Source organism: Amphiura filiformis, chromosome 6 (assembly GCF_039555335.1).
Source record: "Amphiura filiformis chromosome 6, Afil_fr2py, whole genome shotgun sequence".
Classification (NCBI taxonomy): domain Eukaryota; kingdom Metazoa; phylum Echinodermata; class Ophiuroidea; order Amphilepidida; family Amphiuridae; genus Amphiura; species Amphiura filiformis.
In genome coordinates, this window is record NC_092633.1 from 42,580,853 (window position 1) to 42,605,311 (window position 24,459).

The 24,459-nt window shown below is 43.0% G+C and overlaps 1 protein-coding gene across 4 annotated transcripts in view; it reads right to left on the bottom strand.

The window, feature by feature from the left end:
* Positions 1-18,224, bottom strand: part of LOC140155443 (uncharacterized) — a 37,720-nt gene extending 19,496 nt beyond the window's left edge. For all 4 annotated transcript variants that reach the window (XM_072178303.1, XM_072178301.1, XM_072178302.1 and 1 more), the window contains exons 1-7: positions 18,164-18,224; positions 14,403-14,615; positions 13,809-13,978; positions 12,063-12,266; positions 10,604-10,825; positions 2,734-2,829; positions 1,618-1,723 (exon numbers count right to left, since the gene is read on the bottom strand). In XM_072178303.1, coding sequence (XP_072034404.1) covers positions 1,618-1,723; positions 2,734-2,829; positions 10,604-10,825; positions 12,063-12,266; positions 13,809-13,978; positions 14,403-14,574 — 970 coding nt within the window. In that variant the 5' untranslated portion in view covers positions 14,575-14,615; positions 18,164-18,224. The remainder of the gene's footprint in view (positions 1-1,617; positions 1,724-2,733; positions 2,830-10,603; positions 10,826-12,062; positions 12,267-13,808; positions 13,979-14,402; positions 14,616-18,163) is intronic.
* Positions 18,225-24,459: the final 6,235 nt, after the last annotated feature.

Consider the following 24,459-nt stretch of genomic DNA (forward strand, 5'->3'; position numbering starts at 1 on the left):
ACAAAAAGTCCAAATATGTTTGGCTATATGATATAGGCCTAAATATTCTCCCGGGAATATTATATTTTACAATGACCGACCAATTACATGCTATTGTTGTCAAGTGGATTTCCCGCTACCCTCCGTGGAGCATGTCTATTGATCGTGGTCGCGCTTGTAATTAAGGTTTGTGGGTCGACGTGTGACTCATTCCATTCACATACAAACTAATTAATTAAAATAATCATAAATGTTAATTGCAGCTGTTAAAATCTAATTTCTTGTTAAAAATTACCGCAACAAAAGTCCAAATATGTTGGGCTATGTGATATAGGCCTAAATATTCTCCCGGAATATTATATTTTACATTGCACGATGGTTGCTTTATTTTGCTTTAATTAGCTTATAAATACTGAATAAAATTTAGTTATAATTTTACTTTTATTGAATTCAAATTGAGATATCTTAGAGCTAATTTAAATAACAAAATTGTATTTAACATTCAGGTATATTCATAAACTGATTGAATAGCATTAACGCAATCTTGCAAAATGTTTATTTTATCTGAGTATTAAATGCGTCAAATTATTTTTTGAGTAGGCCTATGATTGATGGTTTATAATGTACATTGTGTAACTTATTAATTATTTCAAGACAACATCAGTCGGTGTCTCTAGGATTAATTATGGAAAAATTAAATCTTCATTGCCTTTACATGTCTGGTAGACTGAAAAAAAGAATGATTCAAGCGCAAAGTTATGCGTTGCAAAGTCGGTTGCCTTAAATTTATCGAGTTATCATGATAATGAATAGAAAATATTATTATTATAATTTTATTATTATAATTTTATTAACCTTTTCTCCAAAATATTATTGGTCCTTTGAGTTATTTTACAGCTAACATAAAATAACTTAATTCAATTTCATTATTATACCTCAACCTCGATTGGTGGTGAACTTCCAGATAAATCAATATTGATTCTCGTCACGCACTGAGTACTGCCTATTGTTGTTTTGTAAGTGGTACTCGAAGTATTCTGATAAGTCGATACTTGACTTGAAAAGACTGATAGCTCGATCAATTGCCGTTTTAAAGTCAAATCGGAAACTTGCTATCCGATGTTATGATATTACAGTTACAAAATTGTCTTCAAAATCCGCAGTGCAAGAGCTTCATATCGGCATTGACATCAGACTTTGTACTGCCGAAAACGGACAATCGTATCAGATTCGTTTACGTGTCGCCCCTAAGTTCATATCTTCTATAGGGGGTATAGACGAATCCGACAAGCCACATTCCTACACCTCACTGGTGGCCATAGCTGGGGGCCATCCATCCATTTTACTTGACGCCAGTATCATAGGCGTGCAGCGTTTACCGCTCCCGTGATGTGGCGCAAGTGCTACACACTCCGATGCGCTCGCGACAGTGGGCGTCTTGGATCGCAATCCAAACAAACTAAACTAGTTTGGCGCAGATGGCCCTCAGCTATGACTGACTTAATCCTGATCATCACTTGGCTCGTCGGATTCGTCTATATGGATTTCAACTGGAATAGCCCAATATTACTTTTACACTGCAATATTTGAATTGTTCACCAATTAGCTGCGGGTAGACAATGCTAATCTTGTACATACCATACTTGGATTGGAGGTCTTCTAATGCTCTTTGTGAGCTGGAGTTCTTTTCATTCATTTCTTTCAGTTCTTTCATAAACATGCCTTGCATCTTCTCCATCTCAGTCTGTGAATAGATAAAACGTGTATTAATGATTGCCTCGCCAACAGATAATTGACTTTATAATTGACAATGAAGAATGAACAAGTTTCTATTAGGCCAAAGATAACCCTTCAGCCTTTTTTTTAATGATTAATATTAAGATACAAAGTTTTGGGTCAAGCCTTCAGTCATAGTGTGTTAATTATTCATAAATACAAAACCACAAGAAAGTTAAAGTTTGTTTTTTACATAAGATCTGGAACAAAGACTATTTTATTACTATGATCTATTGCACTCAATACATTATAATAGAAAGCTGTAGAAGAGCTCTTGGTCAATTTGATACGATGACATAATTGATTGAATATTCTAATTCAGTTGGTGCGTCTTATCAAGAATACACGCAATTTGATTGGTTTTCACCTATACATAATAACACGATAGATCCTCAATGATCGCACGATAATGCGTTCACGTAATACACATGCGCGAATTAAGAACGCGGTTTGGCGGCTTAGATGTTTGTGATGGTTTTGTTCATTTAAAACAATGGGGATAACCTGACAAAAGTAATTATATTTTGTCTGAAAAAAGGGCATCTGCCAGAGCAATGCAAGCAGATCTGTGGACAAAAGAAGTTGCTTGAAATGTAGATATCATCTAAGCAATTATTAAATTGTCCACTTGGGTGGTTTCCTAGGCAGGCAACTAAGTACAACCTTGTTCTTAAAACCCATAGATTTGTGACACGATCATGGGGAATGAGCCACATGTTGGCAATTTTCAATTGGAAATTTTTTACATTTTTTTCTGGCAGTTTATGAATGCTACATTTTGATGCAAACCCCATCAAAATCAGACATTTGGTTACCGAGTTATGAGCAATTTATCAATGGCTGAAAACAATATAAAACAAAAGAATTTGAACACTTTTTTTGCCAATATCTCAAAAACAATATTAGCGACATCCGACTCATTCCTCTTAATCATGTCACATTTATGTCATCTACAGATTCGTCACAGTTTCATCTCACCCTTTGCATATCAAGTTGCTGTTCTTTCCATCTTTCCATTTGTTGTTTCTCATCTTCTTCTTGTCTTGCACTCCGGGCCATTTTGCTTTGTTCCATCTAGATTTAACAGGATCAAAATATGGGTGACAAGGTCAGTTCTTGAATATCCATACGAAACAATATATATACAACATCAAGTTTCTGTTTTATTTTATGCAGAAATGTCCTTTGTGAATGGGGACAAAATGGGCCATTCACAAAGTACATACTTCTGGCTTGTACAGGTGCCCGGCAAACAAAGAACATCAACTCAGCAGCCAGGATGTCTTGAAACTACCAACTTCCAACTACCAACTTCCAACTTTATGCTGATTTCGTGGTAGCAGGTCACATATTACTTTATTAGAGGTTTGAAATGTTTAAATCCCTTCATTATGAAGGACATTGACCATCATGCACTACTATCAAATATACTGAGTTTGACCTAAACACACAAGAAAATAAATGGATGCCTCAGCTTGATTTGCATGATGGTTTGACCGTATGTTTTTCTGCTAAGAATTAACATTGGTTTGCTTTGTGTGGATATAAAGTATGTCTTACAGTTTTGTTTATCAACTTTATTGTATTGAAGGTAGAGACGGGACACCCTCAACACTCACAGATAGGCCCAAGAACTATAGTTTGTATGCCTTTCTTGAGGCAGTAATTTAGATGTCATTTTTTTATTGTATCTCTAAACATAATGATGATATATATATAGAGTATACATTTTTCAGAAAGGAAATGATGCAAGGAATCCAACCAGCTTATAACAGAGTCCTACAAAATAGTCCCAAACAGAAATGTTTGGTAGACTCATAACCGGTGCGATCTTACCTTTCCGATGTTGATTATCCCGGACCCCGGCCACCCCCTACAAGTTTGGTCCGAGTAGGGGATCCCAAGTCGGATAAGACTCAGTACACCGGTCGATCTTACCGTTTCCGATGTTGATTAAGATCATCACATCTGAAAGATCGATCTAGCAAGTAACCGACGGATGGAGGTACAAGATTGGTCAGCATCTGATCAGGGATCGGGAGCGGTAACGATGGTTTTCGCGAGGTCAGAAAATATTTTCCCCCAACGGTCGGGAAACAAAAAGACCACGCGATCACAGACATAAACCTCCTTACTTAATAAGTTTGGTGGTTAAGAATAGCGACACTGGTTCTTACCATGCTGAGTATTCTGTATAGTCTGAAAACCTGGTACCCGTACACCACCGTATTATGATCGCCCGAACAATGTCCCGGTAAACCTCCCGCCCCGTCTCTGATTACTAACGTAAACGGAAGTATCGTAGAGAAGAGAGGCGAAGGTGGCTTCCGGGACACCGCCTGCTAGATCTCCTCAAGGGACAACCGAACGGTATACCCAAGATGATGAGATAGCTCGTGTCGAGTGGGTGGTGGGGCGCGAAACCTTCGCGATCCCCGGACCCCACCAACACCTGGACCAGCCATTGCGACAGCGGCTGGACCGAAAACTCTGTAAGGGTGATGAATGCGGTCGTGAGTCCTCGCAAGGCTTGTGTTCGGAAGAAATAGTGCTGCAGCGCCTTATTGGACACCCCAGCCTATCTTTGGCTTCAGCCGAACCTTGCCCAACCCTGGGGATTGGAGAGGGACGAATGTCGGTATGCACCGCGCCCGTTCAGTGATCACGAGAACAGAGCGCCCGAAACAGTGTCGCTCCAGTGTTTGTGAACACGGAAGCTAACCTCGAGACCGTGTGCAACTCAGCACCGCCGTCCGAAGCCAACGCCAAACCGGAAAGCCATCTTGAGAGTTACGTATTTAAGCGTCGCTTTTGGACGGAAGGTCAAAAGGGTGACCCTTAAAGTAATCTAAGACTGTGTTGGGATCCCTTAGGAGGATCACTTTCCTTTTGGTAGACACTGTTGAACATACCGTCGAGGCGTAGACTAAAAAGGTAACCATCGGCTATGATAGTCGACCCGTCTCGAAACCTCGGTGAATGGAGAGGACAGCTGACTTATAGCTGGCCCCAGTGGCCCGCTGAAGTCTTGCTTGGAACTTTTCTGTCAGAATCTCCGGATCTAGCAGCACAGAGGCTCTAGCGGAGAGCTATTTGTCTCATTGCACCAAGCGTAGTATGGAGCCAGACTCTGGCTATACGTCACGGAGGGTAGACTTCCGTCTAGCCCGGCGATGAGAAAAACAGCTTCTGATGAAAAGTATCCCTCCGCTGCGTGTTCCCTGGTAAGGGCCATGCAGCTAACTGCAGGTGCTCTAGTGATAGACTGGGTACCTCCGCTCCGGGCATCCGGAGTAGATCTGGTACTGGGAGTGCCAGCGCCTTGCCGCTAGCAGAATGACAATGCAGTCTTCCCACCCGATCTTGGCCACCACCCTCATGAGTAGTGAGATCGGAGGACTGCATAAGCTGTCATCCTCCCCAGTCTATGGACAGAGCGTCCACGGTGAATGCTTGGGGTCCGCGACCCTTGAGCAGTACACCGGCAGTGGATGATTATGCGATGAGATGCGAACAGATCTTTCGAGGGGTGGTACATCCCCTTGAAGATCGCCTGAGCGACCTGCGAGCAAGGGACCATTCTGCTGGTCCCGACACCCTTCCTCGTGACAGATTGTGCGCGAGGATGCTGGTGACGCCAGCGATGTGTATCGCTCTCATCGTAATCTGCCTGAACTTGCACCACCCTATCAGGTGTCGTGCATGCAGGCTCAATCGTGGTGGCCGGAGTCCCCTTGTCTGTTGGGGTAGGCTACCACGGTTGTGTTATCCGTCAGGACAACGGTATGTGATTCCACGATCACCTCCTCGTAAGCGAGGGAGGTTGATGTGAAACTCTGTCTCTATGGCCCCCATAGGCCCGAGGCGGAGTCTCCGTGGATGTGGACCCCCAGCCCCGTTTTGGCGCTATGGTCGTCACTACGTGACATACCGGGGTGCAGGAAACCTGACACCCTGGGTCAAATTGGGCTGATGGGTCCACCACCAGAGTTCCTCTCGCGCGATCTCCGACAACGGAACCGCGAGGGATATTGGTGACGACTGGGCCTGCAAGCAGGCTAGAAGGTGTAGTTGGGTAAGCCTAACGTAGAAACGGCAGTACAGTACGAGGTCTACCATACTGGCCATTAGGCCTACCACCTTCATCCATGCCACAGCGGGTTTTGCCAGAGACTCGGCCAAGAGTCAGGCACACCGCACCATGTTAAATCACCCGCTTCGGGTGAGAGCACACCGCGAACCCCTCCGTGAGGGTGATCTGGGCCCCTACAAATAGTGGTGTCTGCGTCGGGACCACGCTGGACTTTTTGAGCTGATCAAAAATCCAGGGTCCCGCACCCCACGGACTATCAACCCCATGAGACCCGTAGTCTTCAGTGGAGTGCGTCCGTATATGAGCCAAACGTCCAGGTAGCAACTGATGTTGACACCCCTGTGCTTCAGGTACACTGCCACCGCTCTGACCAAGAGTGTTAAACACCCTGGGAGAGATGGACAGGCGGATGGCGGTATCAAAACTGGTAATTTTGATCCTGTACCTAGAAGCGCAGATGCCTCCGATCTTGAGAGGCGATTGGCATATGCAGATAGGCGTCCGAGAGATCTAGCGATGCTGTTCCCATGCCCCTGATGGGGCAGGCTAGCACCGAGGCGAGAGTCCCCATTCTGAACCTCTTGGGCCTGAAGAACGTGTTCAACAGCCTGCGGTTCCGGATGGGGCTCCCGTCGCCGGTCTTCCTTGGAGCCAATGGCTCCAAAATCACCCGTAGAACGGGGGTAGACCGGGACAATCGCCCGCCTGTGAGAAGCTGTGTGATCCCTGTCAGTAGTGCCCGGCGCTGGGGGCCGATCTGACGGCACTACTGTGGACCTCTGAAATGTGCAGACGAATGTGGGGAGACTGGGTTGCCAGTCTGTAACCCCCACTCACCTCTGTCCTTTCCCAGGCGCTCAAAGAGATGGTTTCCCACCTCTGGGTGAAAGCCATAAGCGGTGGTCCACTGGGAGATCCCCCTGTGGAAAACCCGCTGAGCCCCCCAGGAATGCTCGGCCGAGCTTCCCTTGGAAGAGCGCTTGCTCTTCTTCGGGCTTGCCAGCTGTTCCTGTGCTACCCTTGCGCCTCCCAGAAATGGGTGCTGCAGAGGTAGTGGGCTCGGGTACTGTTGGTGGTGCACGGCCTGCTGAAGTCGGAGCTCCTACCCATGGTAAGGGCAGTTTCCGACCTCTTCAGAGTGCTCCGTTGGTAGCTTCTTTGCACGGTCCTCCACCGTGCGCAGAAGCATCCAAAGAGAAAAAGGACCCTGCCTTTCCATCGCGTTGAGCGATTGGAGTGGCAGGCCCCACCCCCGGCGCTGAGTGGACACCCTATGGGCTAGGCCCATGGAGCTCTCGTTGAGGCTAGCTGTTAGCACCGCTAATAGGCTCACCTCGCGAAGAGCTCAGATGTTGTCTGGCGTGATACGCTTGACGACATCTGGGTCCCTCTCGGATCCCCTCAGGTAGGTCCCGTGGTCCTCCCGCGTTACACGCAGAGGAAGCGTGCAAGCACGCGGCGTCATAGCTCTACTGAGCTCGACAGCCCCACGATATCTACCCGTGAGGTTTGCCGGGAATGAGAGTGCAGGCGTCCCTGTGAGGAAGCAGCAGCTGAGCATCCTACTGAAAGGATCCCTGGTCCTCCTCCATGGACTCCCCCTTAGGGGTGTCCGGAGGAAGATCAGTGCTGTTGCTCCCCTCATGGGCAGCGGGGAAGGAGATTGTAGTGATGTCACTACGGACTCAGCTTCCGACTCCTTTCCCTCGCCCACAGTATCCGTATCATGCTCCGATGATGACGGTAACTGAGGACGGGCATCTGAAAGCGGGTAAGAAGGCATAACCACTGTGTGGCTCGCCGACTACCTGCTAGCAGAAGAGGGAGTACTCCCGCAAGACCCTGAGGTATCCGCCATGGCACCACTGGGTCCGCATGCTCTCGCAGCCGTCGTCCTAAGCGCTAGCAGCACGGGCCTACCCTGATCAAGATCTGGGTTAGCCCCATGCCGGCTGGCCTGGTCAACAGCTGATGTTGGTACTGCGTGGCCATCGCTAGGCGACACTTGCCACGGTGCTAGGCCGCGGAAGAAACACCCTGCGGCGGGTACCACGGGCATACCCAGCCGGCAGCTGACCCTGAAAGGATCCGCCACCAGGGTAACCCCATGGTACTGCAGTACCAGCACCGCCTCCCCTTGTTGCCACAGAGACTGTGGCGACTAAGGCGGTGCTGCGGTACCGGTGCGGTATCAGCGTGGGTACCCGTGAGGGTTCCCAACTGTGGACCGCTGTACCCTCGCCACACCTGCGTTCCCTGTTTGGGGATCAAGCTGTGTGCTGGCGTGGTACCGGCGCGGTACTAGCATGGGTACCCGGGTGGGGTCCCGGCTGTGTGCCGCTGTATGCGTGGTTCCAGCGTAGGTGCCCGTGAGGGCTCCCGGCTGTGTACCACTGTACCCATGCCTCACTGCGCTCCCCGCAAGGGGATCAAGCCGTGTGTATGGGTACCCCGCTCTCCCGGCTGTCCCTTGGCTAGAGGGAGCTTGCCTAGTACCACGGGTAGCTGAGCGTGCATACCCCCGATCAATCACCTCGCCCCCTGAATAGGCAGCGTCAATCAATGGAGCTATGCCCTGTTGATTTGACAGTGATCGATCAAGAGAGGGTAATTGACCCATTGACGGTAATGGATCACCCACGCTCCGCTGGCTCTCGAGGACATAAGTGGGTTGTTGATCAGCTAGGCTGTTCAAGCTACTTACTGTACCCTCTAGAGCTTACGCCCAAGGTCGCTGTGTGTGGCGGACCACTCACGGCAGCTATGGGCGGGTGCATAGCGGCTACCACTGAAGTCAAGCCGTAGCTCGCCTTTGTAGCTGCCACCGAATGCACCTGGGTCGCTGTCCCGTGAGAGACTGCGAGCCCAACCCCTGAATAATCGCCAGCCAGTCCCTGTGGACAGCCAGCAGCTATTCTAGGGCCCAGGGTATCACTCGGCGGTCCCGCCATGGAACGCTGCCGTGTGACAACCCCAGTTGGTTCTGCTAAGACTACACCCACAGCGTTAGCCGCGGTATCGTCTCTGCTGAACCCATGCATGCTAAAGGTTCAACCGGCAAGCCCGGGTACCCTTGCATGCTGCCCGTCGCTGGCTACTACTGTGGCTGTTTGAGCCCGTAGATATGCCTGCAACAGACGGGTGTCCTCCTGCTAAAAACCCGTGAGGATTTTCGCTAGAGGACTGGTATCCTCCTGCTACAAAACCCGCTAGGGTTTTCGCTGGTGGTTACCGCTCTGCTGCCTGCTACTTTGCTCCGGCGTATAGTCAGTGCTTTCGCTGGCTGCTGAGCCTTTGGGCGCTTAGCAGTCCCGAAGGAACCGCCTGCTTGTCCGGGGACCGGAGCCCCTTAAGCAGACCTGCCATGACCCATAGGGGCTGTCACAGCAGAATCTACCGTGTCGACTGGTATCCTCCTGCTGCAAAACCCGCTAGGGTTTTCGCTGGTGGTTACCGCTCTGCTGCCTGCTACTTTGCTCCGACGTATAGTCAGTGCTTTCGCTGGCTGCTGAGCCTTTGGACGCGCTTAGCAGTCCCGAAGGAACCGCCTGCTTGTCCGGGGACCGAGCCCCTTAAGCAGACCTGCCATGACCCATAGGGGCTGTCACAGCAGAATCCACCGTGTCGACCTTACCAGTGCCCTTGGTAGATTTCTTCTTCGTCTTTATGGCGATGGCGGAGCCTATCCCAATCGTCAAGCTGGAACTCGGAGAGTCCTAAGCAAAAGAAAGACATCTAGAAGATCGTGAGCACTCCTGTGGGTGAAACAGAGCGGTGTGGGTCCCGCTCCGTCACCAGGAAGGGCAAGCCCGACAGGGCCGAGGCGAAGCGAGGAGAAAGGGAGGGGGCACTACCCCCCAACACGCGACTCAAGCCCAGTAAGCAAACCTGAGCACGGAGGCTGGTCGCTAACGTTAGTGGTAAAGTAAGGACTGGCTAACTTTATTACTAAAATGTCAGACGGGTCCCTACCAATCCCCACCGTATGAATATCTGATTAACTCGTCTTTATTGGACGGTAATGAAGACATAACGATAGAGTAATCACCCTAACATAGCAACAATAACCTACCGTACATGAAATACAATGTGTATGTACAAACATCTATTGTAACTTACAGGCTGCAATGGTTGTTTTACGTGGGAACAAAATGAATGGCGCCAACGAAATGCGGCCATTTTGAATTGCTCGTGTGTCCCGTGATACAAACGGAGGCACGATATGTAGCTAAGTTTTGGATCGTTTTTGTCACTTTTTCGCCAGAAAATGCCGTCAAAACTATCCTCAGCGAACAATACCGGTTTGGTTTTACCTAAGGTGTGAAACTACAACCGTATATCTACGCCTTTGGTCGAGAAATTGATACACAGTGCTAGGAACAATCGATAGGCACGTCTGTGTCAGTCGGAGACCAAGGAGGATAAGGGCGATCATATGGTGTGACGTCACCTTTTGGGTGAGTCCACCGGGGATCGGGTTTTTTTGTTATTTATTCATTTATGTGGGACAAAATGACTATTGGTTTTTCCGCATCTCGGGATCGATGCAAGAAGTATCTTAATCAACATCGGAAACGGTAAGATCGACCGGTGTACTGAGTCTGAAGTTTTTGAGAAAATCAAATCAAAATTGATTTTACTTCACTGGGAAAGCAAATTAGCACACAGTACACAAACACAAATAATTCCTGGACCTACATGTATTAGATGCTTAAAAGCTGCATTTAACCCAGCCCCTCATCATGTCAATCATACCTTCTGTACTTCAATCTGTTGTCTCAATGTCTTCCTCTCATCATCAAACTGCGACTCCATCAAATTCAACTTATCTCTCATCTGCTCAATCTCTTTCTCAAGTCTCTCATTCTCCTTCCTAGCCTCTACATCTTCAGTTTGTGTCATGAACTCTGCATGTTTTCTCTGGAGATGAGACTGCAGGTAGGTTGCATGGATAAAAGCTTTATCACAGTATGGGCACTGTAAGAGGTGAAAAATATATATTAGAATCAACCTATGTACAAGTTTTAAATTATAGGGTAATAAGGCCTGGGTGCTCAATCTCGCCGATTAACTCTTCGGCGTGCCCGGAACCTAAGCCGCAGACCCACGCCAATGCACATATGCTGAGAAATAAAATACTGTTGCGATATGCACTAACAAAATTTGTGTCTGCTCTATGAAAAGCCATGTTCAGTCACCCGTTCATCGGCTTGATCAGCCCAACTCCTGCATTTCTCGCAACCGGCTTATAACACTTGACAACAATAGCCTTACAAATTAGTGTCCTTGAGTGCGTTGATTCTTTGCGGATTATATCGACTGATCCGCAAATTGCTCACGTTGAGTAAACTCAAGTAGGTACTACAATAAACATTAACATAAAGGTTTCGAGTAATGAATGACAAACCGCAGAACAAGAAGATGGCAAGATGTTGCGAACTCGATGCCCATAACTGCTCGCGATTTCACAACCAGGGATATGACTACACTATATTAATTCGTCGGCGTACTGAGGCTTGAAACGGCAAGCCGCAGGAGAGCCATCGAAATGCTCCAAGACGACGCAGAGTTAATCGGCGAGATTGAGCACCGGGGCCTAAATGTGCATCAATTGTTGTGATTGAAATTGTTCAAAATAATGCATGCGTAATGAGATGTTGATGCATCTAATCCACGGGCCCCACAGGAGGGAGTACATTAGACACGTACATCAACATGTAGGGGAGGTCGAGTTAGCGCAGCGGTAGTTCCCTCGCTTTGTACCACTGAGGTCCCGGGTTCAAGCCCCGGCGCGGCCCAAGGACTCATGTGCACTTGGTTTATTCCGATTCCATGCTCGCTCTCGCAGGTTTTCTCCGGGATCTCCGGTTTCCTCCTGCTTTCAAAAAAAAATCGTTGATTAGTTGTTTGGTTATCAAAAACTTCCTTCACCCATGGAATTTGGGGAGCTGCACATACAATTGGTGGATGTTACAATCTAAGTGCGGATAGGTCTGCGCCTGAGGTTTGGCTGCAACTGGCCTAGATGATGCGATCTAATTGTGATGATTCACCATGGCAGCGGAATTACAGCGCTTTGAATCCTTCAAGATCTAGATGGAAATTTTATACATGAGAAAAAAATCCTGTGCGTTTTTAAAATTATCCCAAGAACTCTATAACTGACTAACTTTATATTATTGTTGCCTGCAATAAAACTTTGAAAGATAGTAACCTTATGATAACCATTAGGTCCCAATCCCATAATGCTTTGCTGTGCTGTGATCTGTTTCCTTCGTTTCCTACTCTCTTGCTTAGCTTTGTGCAGTTCGTCATTAAGTTTGGTGAATTCTTGTTTGGTTGCATTGTGGGATTCATTGGCTTGGTTTAGTTGTTCTTGAACAACTTCAACACTGTTGGATAAGTAGGACTGTGAATGCTGAAATAACAATAGAAATAATAAGTGTTATTACATTTGTAAGTGTTCTGAGGCCTTGTAGATGAAATTACCAAATCAATTTTGGTATTATCATATTTCTCTGCACTTCTTAAGTTTTTTGAGATCTATGGCTAATTCATCTGATCAGCATCTGATCTGAAATATCTGATCAATTTTAGGAATTTTCACTTCGAATTCATCACACAATAAAAATGATAGAATCAGACAACTGAATATTTATTAAAGTGGCATGTAAACAATTTTTAGGTCTTTTTTTTGGGAAAATTATATCTTCAATACGAAAGGTCAAAATGTTCAAATGATGGACCGTGGATGGCTCTTCCTTCCAGCTACATACACTTTAAGTACATATCATTAGATTTATAAAGTATACTTCAAGGACGGTTACATATCATAAATAAAAAAATGTATATATTTTTAATAATTTGCCATACAATTTGTATTATTTTGCATATAAAAAAAAATATCAGAAGGACATTCCTCATATTCAGAATGCAATTTGATATGTCTGGTGTGCTCTCATACAAAAAAAATACTGTGCAAATGTTGACCTGTTCCCTTAAGGGGGTACTACACCCCTCGGTAAATTTGTGTCTATTTTTGCATTTTTCTCAAAAACTAATAACACAGTGTAACAAAAGTTATGTATATTATAGGGGCAAGGAATCCAATTACTACACTGGAATTTCAGTGACTCAAGACAAGTGGTTTGTTATTTATGATAAGAAATAAGGTACCGCTAGCATGTACCTCATTTCCTATCATATATACTGAACCGCTTGTCTTGAGTCACTGAAATTTCAGTGTAGTAATTAGATTCCTTGCCCCAATAATATACAAAATTTTTATTATCAGTGTGTTATTATTTTTTGAGAAAAATGCAAAAACATTCATAAATTTACCACAGGGGTGTAGTACCCCTTAAAGTTTACTGCAATTAAAGCACTTTCATATTCACATGGTATTTTAATACACCAATGTGCATTACGATCATGCACAAAGTAGATTCAAGAAAAATTCAGGGCATTGCTGTGAAGGAAATCACACATTATGGCTTTAATTTAAGTCAGAAACTATCAATCTAAAGATGCCCTAGATTACTTGCTGTCTACCATAGGCGTAGCCATAGATCCCAGGGGTGGGGGGATAAACTCCTCCAATATTTTGCCAGGGGGATGGTTCATACAATCATCCCTCTAATGTTGACACCTGTATGTGGGTTTCTGACCAAATTAACCTCATATTTGGCCATTTTAGCCCCAAAAGTGCTCATTTTTGTGCGCTTCACATGAATTTATTCCACTTTTGCACCATATTTCACCAGTTTAGCTTCAATATGGCAAAAAAAATTCGCGCGCTTCCACACGCATTTGTACCATCGACTTATTCTGTCTCAAAAAGGTGCTGGATTCACTATACTTCAAGAAAATTTTCCAACCTTATCCTCCAAGTCAAAAAGAAATCTAGATGCCACTGCTGTCTACACTCTTTCATTTGATAAAACACTGACAATAGACTCACAATGAGGTATTCGATGATAAGCTGTGCCAGCTTGAAGAGTTTGATGAAATTTGGATCTATTGTTCTCAGATCTGTCTCCTGCTCAATATCACAATAAGTAACATTGTTAACAAATTCCTGGAGTACTGATGTGTCATATTCTCTACGGATGCGATCAACATCTATTGAAGCTGAAATCAAAATCAAATCAAATATAAAAACATATTTGATTAGTTGACAGCAATAGTTTAAATAAATGGTATAAATACAAGTAACTTTGATTGTTCTATTCCTAATGTCACACAAATGACAAAAAAAAATTGACTTTTGAATGTAAGTTCATACATGCTGGTGACAAACAATTTCCAAAAGTTTAAACTGACTTTCAGCACAATAATGTGTGTCACACATAAAAAATTCAAGCTTAGTTGAATTGTGCTGAAAGTCAGTTGATACTTTTGGAATTTTGTCTTTGTTAGCTCATCCTCACCAACTTGCCAAGCTCAGATATGATAACAACAAAAAGCAAATAACAGAAAAACAATTAACATAAATTCAATATTCTCTACTGCACTCAAGGCATCTGCTCACACATCCACTCCCACATCGCATTACCTAATCTTCTCCAGTCCACACGTTCCTGTCTACTACGGAAGAGAATCCCTGGACCGCCATTGGCTGCAGGTATGTTCTGCTGGCGTGGACTTCCTGCACCGATGTACCCATTACTGTAAGGAGCCTGCCGAGCGGTTCTTGGAGTGCCACCCCCGTAATATGAACCATGCATTGTTTGGCATTCCCTGTATGAGCTCTGTCACAATATATGGCCTGCAAAAACACCCAATTACAAAAAACAAATTAGTGGATTAAAATCAGCTTAGTTGCAATCCATACACCCCCTATGGAAGACATGACCTTAATCTCACACACAGGGGTGTAGATATCAAATGGAGCCACCCATTCAGGTAACCCCATATGAAAGTCACACTCCCTGTGTAGAAGATTAAGGTCATATTTTCCATAGTGGGTATGGATTTCAAATGTACAAGCCCACAGTTTGCTCCTTTTTCTTTGAATTTATGTCACAAAAACATTCAAATACCAAATGCAGCTGGCAAAATGAACTGAAAAATTATATAATCAAGAAATAATAATAAAAAGGAGGATGCAAATGAGAGCTGGCAAAATTAATTGTGGTAAATCCATATCTGTGGGATTGTAAAAGTGTGCGAAACACCCTGCGCCCGACCGAGATGAACTTGCATTATCATGATCATACAGTCATGAATACAGGGCTTCAACTCAACTCTTGCAAAAATATAGAGATAATATAGGACCATTTTGGGGGAAAATATAGGGATAATATAGGAATAGGGGGAAAATTTAGTTAAAATATAGGGCAAATGATGGATATATGTGGAATAGAGGATTTTTATCGACATATTTTACACAAAATGTCCACTATAATGGCACTATTCACTGTATTTAATTGTTTCTTCTTACTAATACTAGTGTGTGGTGTGCATGCATAATTTGCACAGGTAATGGCTTCCTCCATTTTCCCTCATAGTCATTCCTATCCAACACTCAAGAAAACCTATGATCATGTGCAATGAATTGGTGGTAAATATGTTACTCAAATTTTGACAAAATTGTTTTTGTTTCAAACAAAAGTGTCAGTAATTCATCACATTTGTCAAAAACATACAAATTATCTCATCTGCATCTGCATCTGGCTGCTACTGCGTAAACACCTGGAAGGTTATCTCACACAGAATTTAGCGCGTCAAGGAGTCGGAGGGCTAATTTTTGCTACTCGGTCGTTTGTGCAGTTTGTCGACGTCGATGGTCTGTAGCTGGTCCTTGAAGTTTTGTAGTGTTGGGGCGCATCTTAGGTGGTCGGGTAAAACATTCCAGGTGGGTATAGTTCTTGGGTATTAAAGTGATCTAAGGTAGCAGTTCTTGTTTGCAGAAACATGGGTGTAGATGAAATTTCCAGCACTTTGTTGAGTCTTCGGTCTGGATGTCTGGTCTTGGGTTTTGAGGAGGTGACTTATGTTGTTTGGTACAAGTCCATGAGTTTCTTAAATACACAAGCTGAAGACGGGCTCTGGTGCGACGCGTTTCAAGGCTACCCCAGTCATGTTTACCAAGCATATTTGAGACACTTGAATGGCGACTGTAGTCATTAAACACGAACCTGGCTGCTCGTTTTTGAACTTTGTCAATGGTATCTTTATTTTGTTTTATAGAAGTGTAAGTATATGACCACACACTTGTACATGTAAAACAGACAATAGGACAAAAATGATGAAAAACATGACTTCAGTAAATTGATGTACATAGAATGATACATCAATTTGTTGTAATCCTACTCCACAGTCTGTACCTTTTAAAAATGTATAATGGGACGAAGTGCATTGGACCTTTGGTTTTATCACATAGTAAATTACACTAATTGTGGCCTTTGCTGTTTTAACCCTAACACCCAAAAATCTTACAAAATCTTACGATGAAAAAAAATCTGCGCATGCATGAATCCCAGGGTCTGCGATGGACGCAATCACCCTAAGTGTTATATATTGCACGGAATTGCTGGCGGGCAGCAATAACCCGTGTAGCTACCGGTCCGAATCCCGGGGGCGCCAAGTCAAAAATTCTTCTTCTCCTTGACTTTTTCGGATCTTCTTTGACTTCCGATCCCAAAAAGCAGGGTCCAGTGTTAGGGTTAATCTACATCAATGATCTGCCTGACAACCTGTTTTTGAGAGATTATTCGGCGATGACTGCATTGTGTATCAAAAAATCAAATCTGCTAAAGATTCCAGGATTCTTCAAAATGACATACCCATCTGCAACTGAGAAACCAACTGAGAAATGGGTTTCAATCAATCACTCCAAATGCTTAAAATGAGTCACTCATAAAAACAATCCAATTGTTTTACTCAAAGTCAAAAGAAACACATTGAAATAACTTTCATCCAAATTTCAACAATTAACAGGATAAATAACATCCGTTGCAAAAAATGTCAATGCTGTCCGACCGAAAAATGATAGCAACATACTCTAGCATTACTCGTACCAAGATAGCCTTAAACGATGCAGCAAATAAAGCGTTTCCAGACGATTTCAAGAACACCACCGCGCACCTTTTTAGCCTATGTCTCGTATCCTACTATCGGATCGTTGAAACAAGAAAACCTCATCACGAATTCACTCACGAAATTTAAATCCTAGTATGACCCATTATCGAAAATTTTGTTTGATAAACATCAACAAAATGTCATTTTTCTCACGAGGAGAACGCACATGGCAAAATGGCGGCTATAATGCTGTTTTCATACTTTCATGTCGCGATGTCGCTTGAAGCATTAACAAGGCTTACGATTGGCTGATACGTCATCGCATGTGTATAAAATTAGTCTCAGGCCAGACTATGTGGCTATCATGGGTTTGTTAGGATCGACGAGCATCAGACTGACACAATCTGGTTGTGTCAGAGACTATCATCGTCACGCCCACGTTGGAACCCAGTTGGAACCATTGGAGTACGGAAGAAATAAAACGGGACTGAAGCAATGTGGCCATTTCTATGTTTGTACCGGGCAAGTACCGGGCATTCTTCGACATGGTCATGGAGACTGCCAAAAATTCGTCCAAAGGTAAGCAAAGGGTTGCCGGTTGGGGATTGCATTTTTAACTATGACTAAACTGTTTCGGAGTTGAGGTCCGCTAAAAGTAGACCATTTCGGGGCTGTATTTGGTGTACATGTCACGTTTTGAACAGAGAATAAAAAACGACCATTATTTCACAATTACGAGATGGACTCGCTTTACCACGCAGCAATATGAATATTCGCATGTGATGATGTGTTTATCGCAGAGGCCGAGCCACTAGCGTTCACAGTGTTTCAGTTTGACCAAGAAATACTTAATTTGATTATAGTGTTCATTCAATTGATAATGATTGAAATTTAAACTTAACCATGTTAACGTAAGCTTATTATATATACACTTGTAATTGTATGCATGTTCCATACGAAAACCGGCGATACGAGCCCGGGATACGAGTACGGAAAAAAATCGCATGATCGCGGCCGGGCGGCACAGAAAGCTAAATCTTGGTCTGCAATCCAGTTACCCCGATAGGCATGATAGGAATTGCTTTATTTATTCCGTGACCGTGTAGACGTAGTCTAGAGAGTAAACTTGTTTTTTCAAGATTCTGAATCTCACAAATCCACAATGCTCAATCTGATCACAGTCTGACACAGATTCATTGTGATCGCTGCCCGGGCAACAGTGAAATAACAGGCAATCTAAAATGTGATACCGAGTTAATTGATCCTCAAATTATTTACATTACGTAATATTACCTTTAGTACGATTGTCCTGAAATTTATTTCCTTGGAAATCTAAATTTTCTGCCAGAATACATCAATACAAAAGGCAAACAGCAGATGACAGTTTGTTGACAACTCAAAATCGACGCCATCTTTGGTATTTTTTGAAGAAAAGTAAGTCTCTTCATACAGATTTTTATACGCATGAAACCCGTACTCCTATGTACAATACGTTTACTAGACAGATGTTTATGTACTTAGGCTGTATTTCAATCAATCAATTAAGTCAAATCGCAGACGACACACGACGTGATTATGCGTTTTATTTGATAAAAAACTAACCAAAACAAAAAAAAACACAAAACACACACCCCCACACACAAAAACACAGAGAAACAGACCATCATGCAGTTATTGTTAACTACATTATGCACACAACACAGGGGCACTCACAATAGGCAATTGAACCCTACTGGTAGCGCTGTGTTGTAGCCTAGGGGAAGGTGGGGGCATAACGGACCCCCGGGGCAAAACGGAACCACCTGGAAAAATAGGCCTTGGCAATACTGCCGTCTATGCAAATTATATTGCGGAACACAAGTATGGCTACGAGGCTTTACAACAAAAATTTTATCTGAAACAATCCACTGACATTCGAGCAAGATCGAGTCAAAAAATTACTACCCGTCTGGTGTAAGATAGGCCTATGTAGATGTTTAATGCGCTGAAATTTTACTTCATTAATATCGGATTCCCAAATAATTATGTATATTGTAAACACGAAGGTACTAGCCATGAGCTGTATTAAGTGCATGGCCTATATGCTACGATGTATTATGCATGCAACCTATTTCTAAAAAATCGGGTACAAACGGAACCCTGGGTGTGGGGCATAACGGAACAGGGTTCCGTTTTGCCCCAGGCGTTTTGTCCCACAGATGGGTTCCGTTTTGCCCCAATTGGACATAACTTGTCTTCACTCAAGGAAATGTAGGCGTTATCTAGGGGCCTACTCGAACATGGTAAACACTTCGCTGAAACATAGGCATATATAACTAGACCTACAGATAGAATTAATGATTAAAAGTTAACCACTTACTCCACATGCAGAGATGGTAGGCCTACTGAATATTTCTTTCTAATCAGGGTACCGTTTTGCCCCATAGGGGGGTTCCGTTTTGCCCCGATAGTGGGGCAAAACGGATTTTTTTTGTTGAAAATATTTCTTCATTTTTACAAAAAATTGTAAGATTCAAGTTATATTGGTTAATGGTATATTAAAGGTAAATATAAACTTCAACTGAATATATAATTTTTACAGTCATATTACTTATGGTGACGTCACAGAGCATCCTCAAAGTTAAGTGTTCCGTTATGCCCCACCTTCTAGGCCTACGGGTTGAACTAGTTAGTATCATATATCAAACAGTATAAAAGCTATGATTTTAGTACTTTCTCTATGTTTCAATTACTTATTCTTTTCCAAATATCTGAATCTTCAACCCGGTACAAGCTTTAATAACGGGGGAACATAGGCCTACATTTTTATTAAAAAGAAATCCTACCATCTATCCAAACTCGCCGTGTTATTCCAATGCACATTTTACTTCACCGGGCAGCCATTTTTTGATCGTATTTTGAAGATTGGTGTCATAAAACCGTCATAGGTACAAATTTAGTACTTTCTGAGTGTCAGTCAATTATGGCTTATTCTCTACATGTCAATCTTTAAATAATTGGCATAGTCCTTATAATAACGGTCGTCCGCCTTGATGAGTAAATGACAGCAAACAGCTGCAAACCAGTGAAAAATATCCCAAAACTCGGTCAGTGCAGATACGCTCGTAGGCCTAGGCCTATGTCAATAGAGTCATTATCGATTGGATTAGTCGTCCGTAGCGGTTTAGAGCCTGTTTAGTACTGCATATATCAGTTTAATCTTCAATAAGCGGGTTTATGGCTGGAAAGGTCACGGTGAATTCGGCGTGGACGTATTAAAGGGACCGTTCACAAACATTTGTAAGGGGGGGGCCTGATGCAAAAGGGGGGCCTGAAAACTTTTGACCCTCCTAAGGGGGGGGCCCTGAAAAAATGACCACACATTTTCCTGGGAAAATTGAGTTTATATGCTTTTCTATGGGGTTGACCCGTAATTTTCATGTCAAAAAGGGGGGGGGGGCCTGAATTTTTTTAGATCTGTAAAGGGGGGGGGGCCGGAAAAATTTTCGCGATAAATTTTTTTTGCATCAGGCCCCCCTTACAAGTGTTTGTGAACGGTCCCTAACTGCATTATGCGAGATGAAACGATAGGCTGAGGTAAGGGGGTGGGGAAACAGTGTCCTTAAACGCACCCAATTAGGGCAAACTTGAGTGTTTTTTTGTGAAAAATTGGTAGGCCTATAGGCCTAGGACCTACTGATGGCGGACTGATAGCAACTAACAGCAAAAAGTAGGTAGGGCCTAGGCCCAGGCTACTCGGCCTAGGCCCTAGCCTGAAAAGTAGGCCTATGCCTAGGCCCTAGCCTGAAAAGTATAGGCATAAGGGAGTGTTCATAAATACTTTGGTGGGGGAGGGGGGGAAGTTGGAACCTGGAACGTCAACAAAATTTTGATTCCCCCTAAAAAGGGTGGATTTTTTTATTCCCCTTTTTATGGTCTAAATTTTTTTGATCCCCCTTCATGTTCTAAAAAAGAAACCAAAAATAGGCCTATAGGCCTACATCATTAACAGTGGCATAGATTTCTTTTTGACATTGGGGTTGGAGAAACAAAATAAGTTTACGACGACAGGGGGCCTAATCGTTAGTGCACGCTGGTTCGATTCCGAACGGTTCTGATTCTTTCTCTCCTTTATTATAATGCCAGTTTGTCTGAGCTCCGTTTCTTTAATTAGGCCTATATATTTTCTCAGGCATGCATCCTCGCATTTAATATTTAATGTCTCATATTGACTGATGTTCTGCCAGGACACAGCAGATATCTAATTATAATTAAAATTACATTGGCCGTGAGACATTTTCGAGAGAATAAAATCATTACATTTTCAATTCGCCGGTAGATCCACCATGAGCTATTGTGGCGTGTGGTGGTGAGCTATAGGCCTACGACATGTAATCGTTAGTGCACGCTGGTTCGAATCCGAACGGTTCTGATTTTTTCTTTCCTTTATTATAATGCCAGTTTGTCTGAGCTCCGTTTCTTTAATTAAAATAAGTTTATGGTACAAATTTGCCATCAGCTAAAACTGGTGAAATATAGCCTAGTACAAAACTGGAATTAATTTGCGCGAAGTGCAAAAAAAATGGCACTTTTTAGTTTAAAATGACCAAATATGGGGTTATTTTTGGTTTGAAACTCATATGCAGTCGTCAACATTGGGGCAGGATTGTATGGACCATCCCCCCTATCAAAATATTGGGGGGTTATCCCCCGGGACCTACCCCTATCATTAACTCATTAGCTAAAAATTACCGTTTGGAGTTATTAATCATTGGAGTCATAGTGTTACACCCAAATTGTAAAGTGCGCACATTTTGTTGATAATAGCTTGAGATTACAAAATTGAAGCGCGCAAAAAATTTGGAATGTACATGCCTTCTCGTACATTTTACCCCGGAATTTTACCCTCAACTTTTTTGATCCCCTATTAAGGACTGAATTTTTTGATCCCCCTTTTAAGACCCAAAATATTTTTGATCCCCCCCCAATATATTCCACCCCCCCTACCAAGGTATTTATGAACACCCCCTTATATTGCCAACATATGCCTACTTGATTCATTGCAATGAGAAATTGCAATTCTCTTTAAAATCTTTTAAAGCTCTTTAAATTGCAAATCTTGTGCAAAAAGTTACTAATTATTATCACCTATTTTATCATACGGTACACTCAATGAACAATAATTGATATGGATATCATTATGGGTCATTAGATCACCGTCAGGTCCGGGAGTTTGCAAACTGCTACATATCAATTTGTAAGCCCTCTTTTAACAAAGTCATAGTTCATTGAATTTACAACCATATGACAAAACAGGGGTAAATATAAATAGTAACTTTTTGCACAAGATTTGCAATTTAAAGAGAATTGGCCATTGCTCATTCTAATGAAGCAAGTATCCCGGGCAAGTATATGGACAATATATCGTTATGAATACGGCAGACGGCCGAATCCAGATTCGTCTTTTGGTAAATTTATTTTACGAATGCATTACATTTGAATTAGAGAACAAGGGATCAATGCTGTACATGATAGAGGGCAGCATATCATCTTTTTTAACGGAGACCAGATGATAACAGCATAAATAAGTAATCAAAAGAGGGCGGCATACAAGGTTAGTTGACGGTGCATCACAGTACGATCACCGACGGCAACCGTTAAAAAATCGATATGCTGCCCTCTATAGATATAGCATTGATCCCTTGTTCTCGAATTCAAATGTAATGCATGTGTAAAATGAATTTACCAAAAGCCGAATCTGGATTCGGCCGTCTGCCGTATTCATAACGATATATAATGTAAGTGTGCTCTTTCATTTAATGACATGAAATTTGACAAAATTGTAAGGAACACTTGAGGTTTTGACTTTTACAACCTACATTTTGGTCAAAATTTGTGCTGGGATAGGTTTTCAACAGATTTACGTCGTACCACATTCGCGTCGCTATATAACATTGAATTGCGTTATCTATTGACCTAATGTAAAGAACTGTTTTTATGGGGAAGTGTTAGCTTTCGTTCGATATCAAAACTTTTCTGATTGGATGAAGGGAACATTCGGGGTTGTGACAAAAACCAATCCAGATTAATTTGATCGTTTATCTTTGTTTACAAATTAAGCTATTTCATGAAAGTTGGGAATCCCTTTGTCATGTACCGGTAGTTACAGTAAACAAGGTCAGGACTAGGCCCATCATGGATTGGGAATTCCCTAAAATGGATATGACATCATTGGAAATCTCACAAGAAGTGTTGTAATGTGAAAGGTTAATGTTTATAATTAGGCTTGGGAATTTCCAGATTACATCATAATGTTGTGAAAGTGTGAAAAAACACCCAATAAAGTAATTGACTTATATAAATATAATGGGACAACATGATTTTTGAGGAGAGATAGTACTACACGGTGTTGTTGTGGGCTAACCTGACATATGTTATGTAGTCAATGTACTACTATCCAGTAATAACAGAGAAGAATATGTCAAAATACCTCTTCCAAAGAAATATATTCTTCTGTCGACTTTCTGAAGTCTGGTTTATGAAACAACACATCTGTCAGGGGGACTGCATGAAGGCAGACCTGTTTTCCATTAGAAATTGTGTGTAAGATGAAAAGAGCACCATTTTGGAAATTATCATTTGTGCGAGGATTTTATACACAAAGGATAAGACAACAGTGGACTTCGCTGAACAGTGATCTTCGAAGGACAAGTGAATCAGGATGTACATCGAGAACATTGTGGATAACAGAACTTTGTAATCAATCAATAAGAAGAAGACCGCTGGTTAAGTAATAGTCCTAAACATTTTATTGAGTCTAAATGATTGTTTGTAGACCTATAATTCAGATATTGTTAACTTAATCAAACAGTGTGTTTTATTGTGCATTCTGAAGTGAATTTGGGGAAAATGTGTTTTTGGCCTTGAGTAATAACATTACGGCTCGTAGGCCTATAACAATTGGGGGCTCGTCCGGGAAACACACTGCTAATAAGCTCATTAAATGTAATGTACTAAAAAGACTGCCTAAATGTTTTATTTGCTGCCAAAATCGAAACAAGTGAAAAACAAAGAACGGTGGCTTAAGGACCACAATCAATCGCAAGGTTTCAACGCAAGGTGAAACTGGTAGAAACGAATTTTGAGCGCTTAGACGAACATAGAAATGAGTGCGGATGATGCCCAAGCTTTGGAAAAAATACGTCGACGACATTCTGGAAGTAGTAGCCAAAGACGCATTTAACCCGCTTACTGACCATCTCAACCAAGTCTGATACACGGTCAATCAAATTTACTACGAGGAGGAAGTCGACGGAAAGATACCATTTTTGGATACTTTAATTGTTCGTCGCGAAGATGGGTCCGTGAAGCTTTTAGTTTATCGCAAAGCCACCCAGTACCTGCAAAGCCACCCAGTATATCAATGCCACACTACCTGAACATTAAATCGCATCATCTCCTACATCAAAAACTTTGGGTAGGCAAAATTTTCACCGAAGAAGAAGAAGAGGAGAAGATAATTAAAGGTGCTCTAAAACAGTGTGTGTACCCGGACTGGTGTGTGGAAAAGGTCAAGAGGAAAATGGCCACTCCTACACCACGCCAAAAGG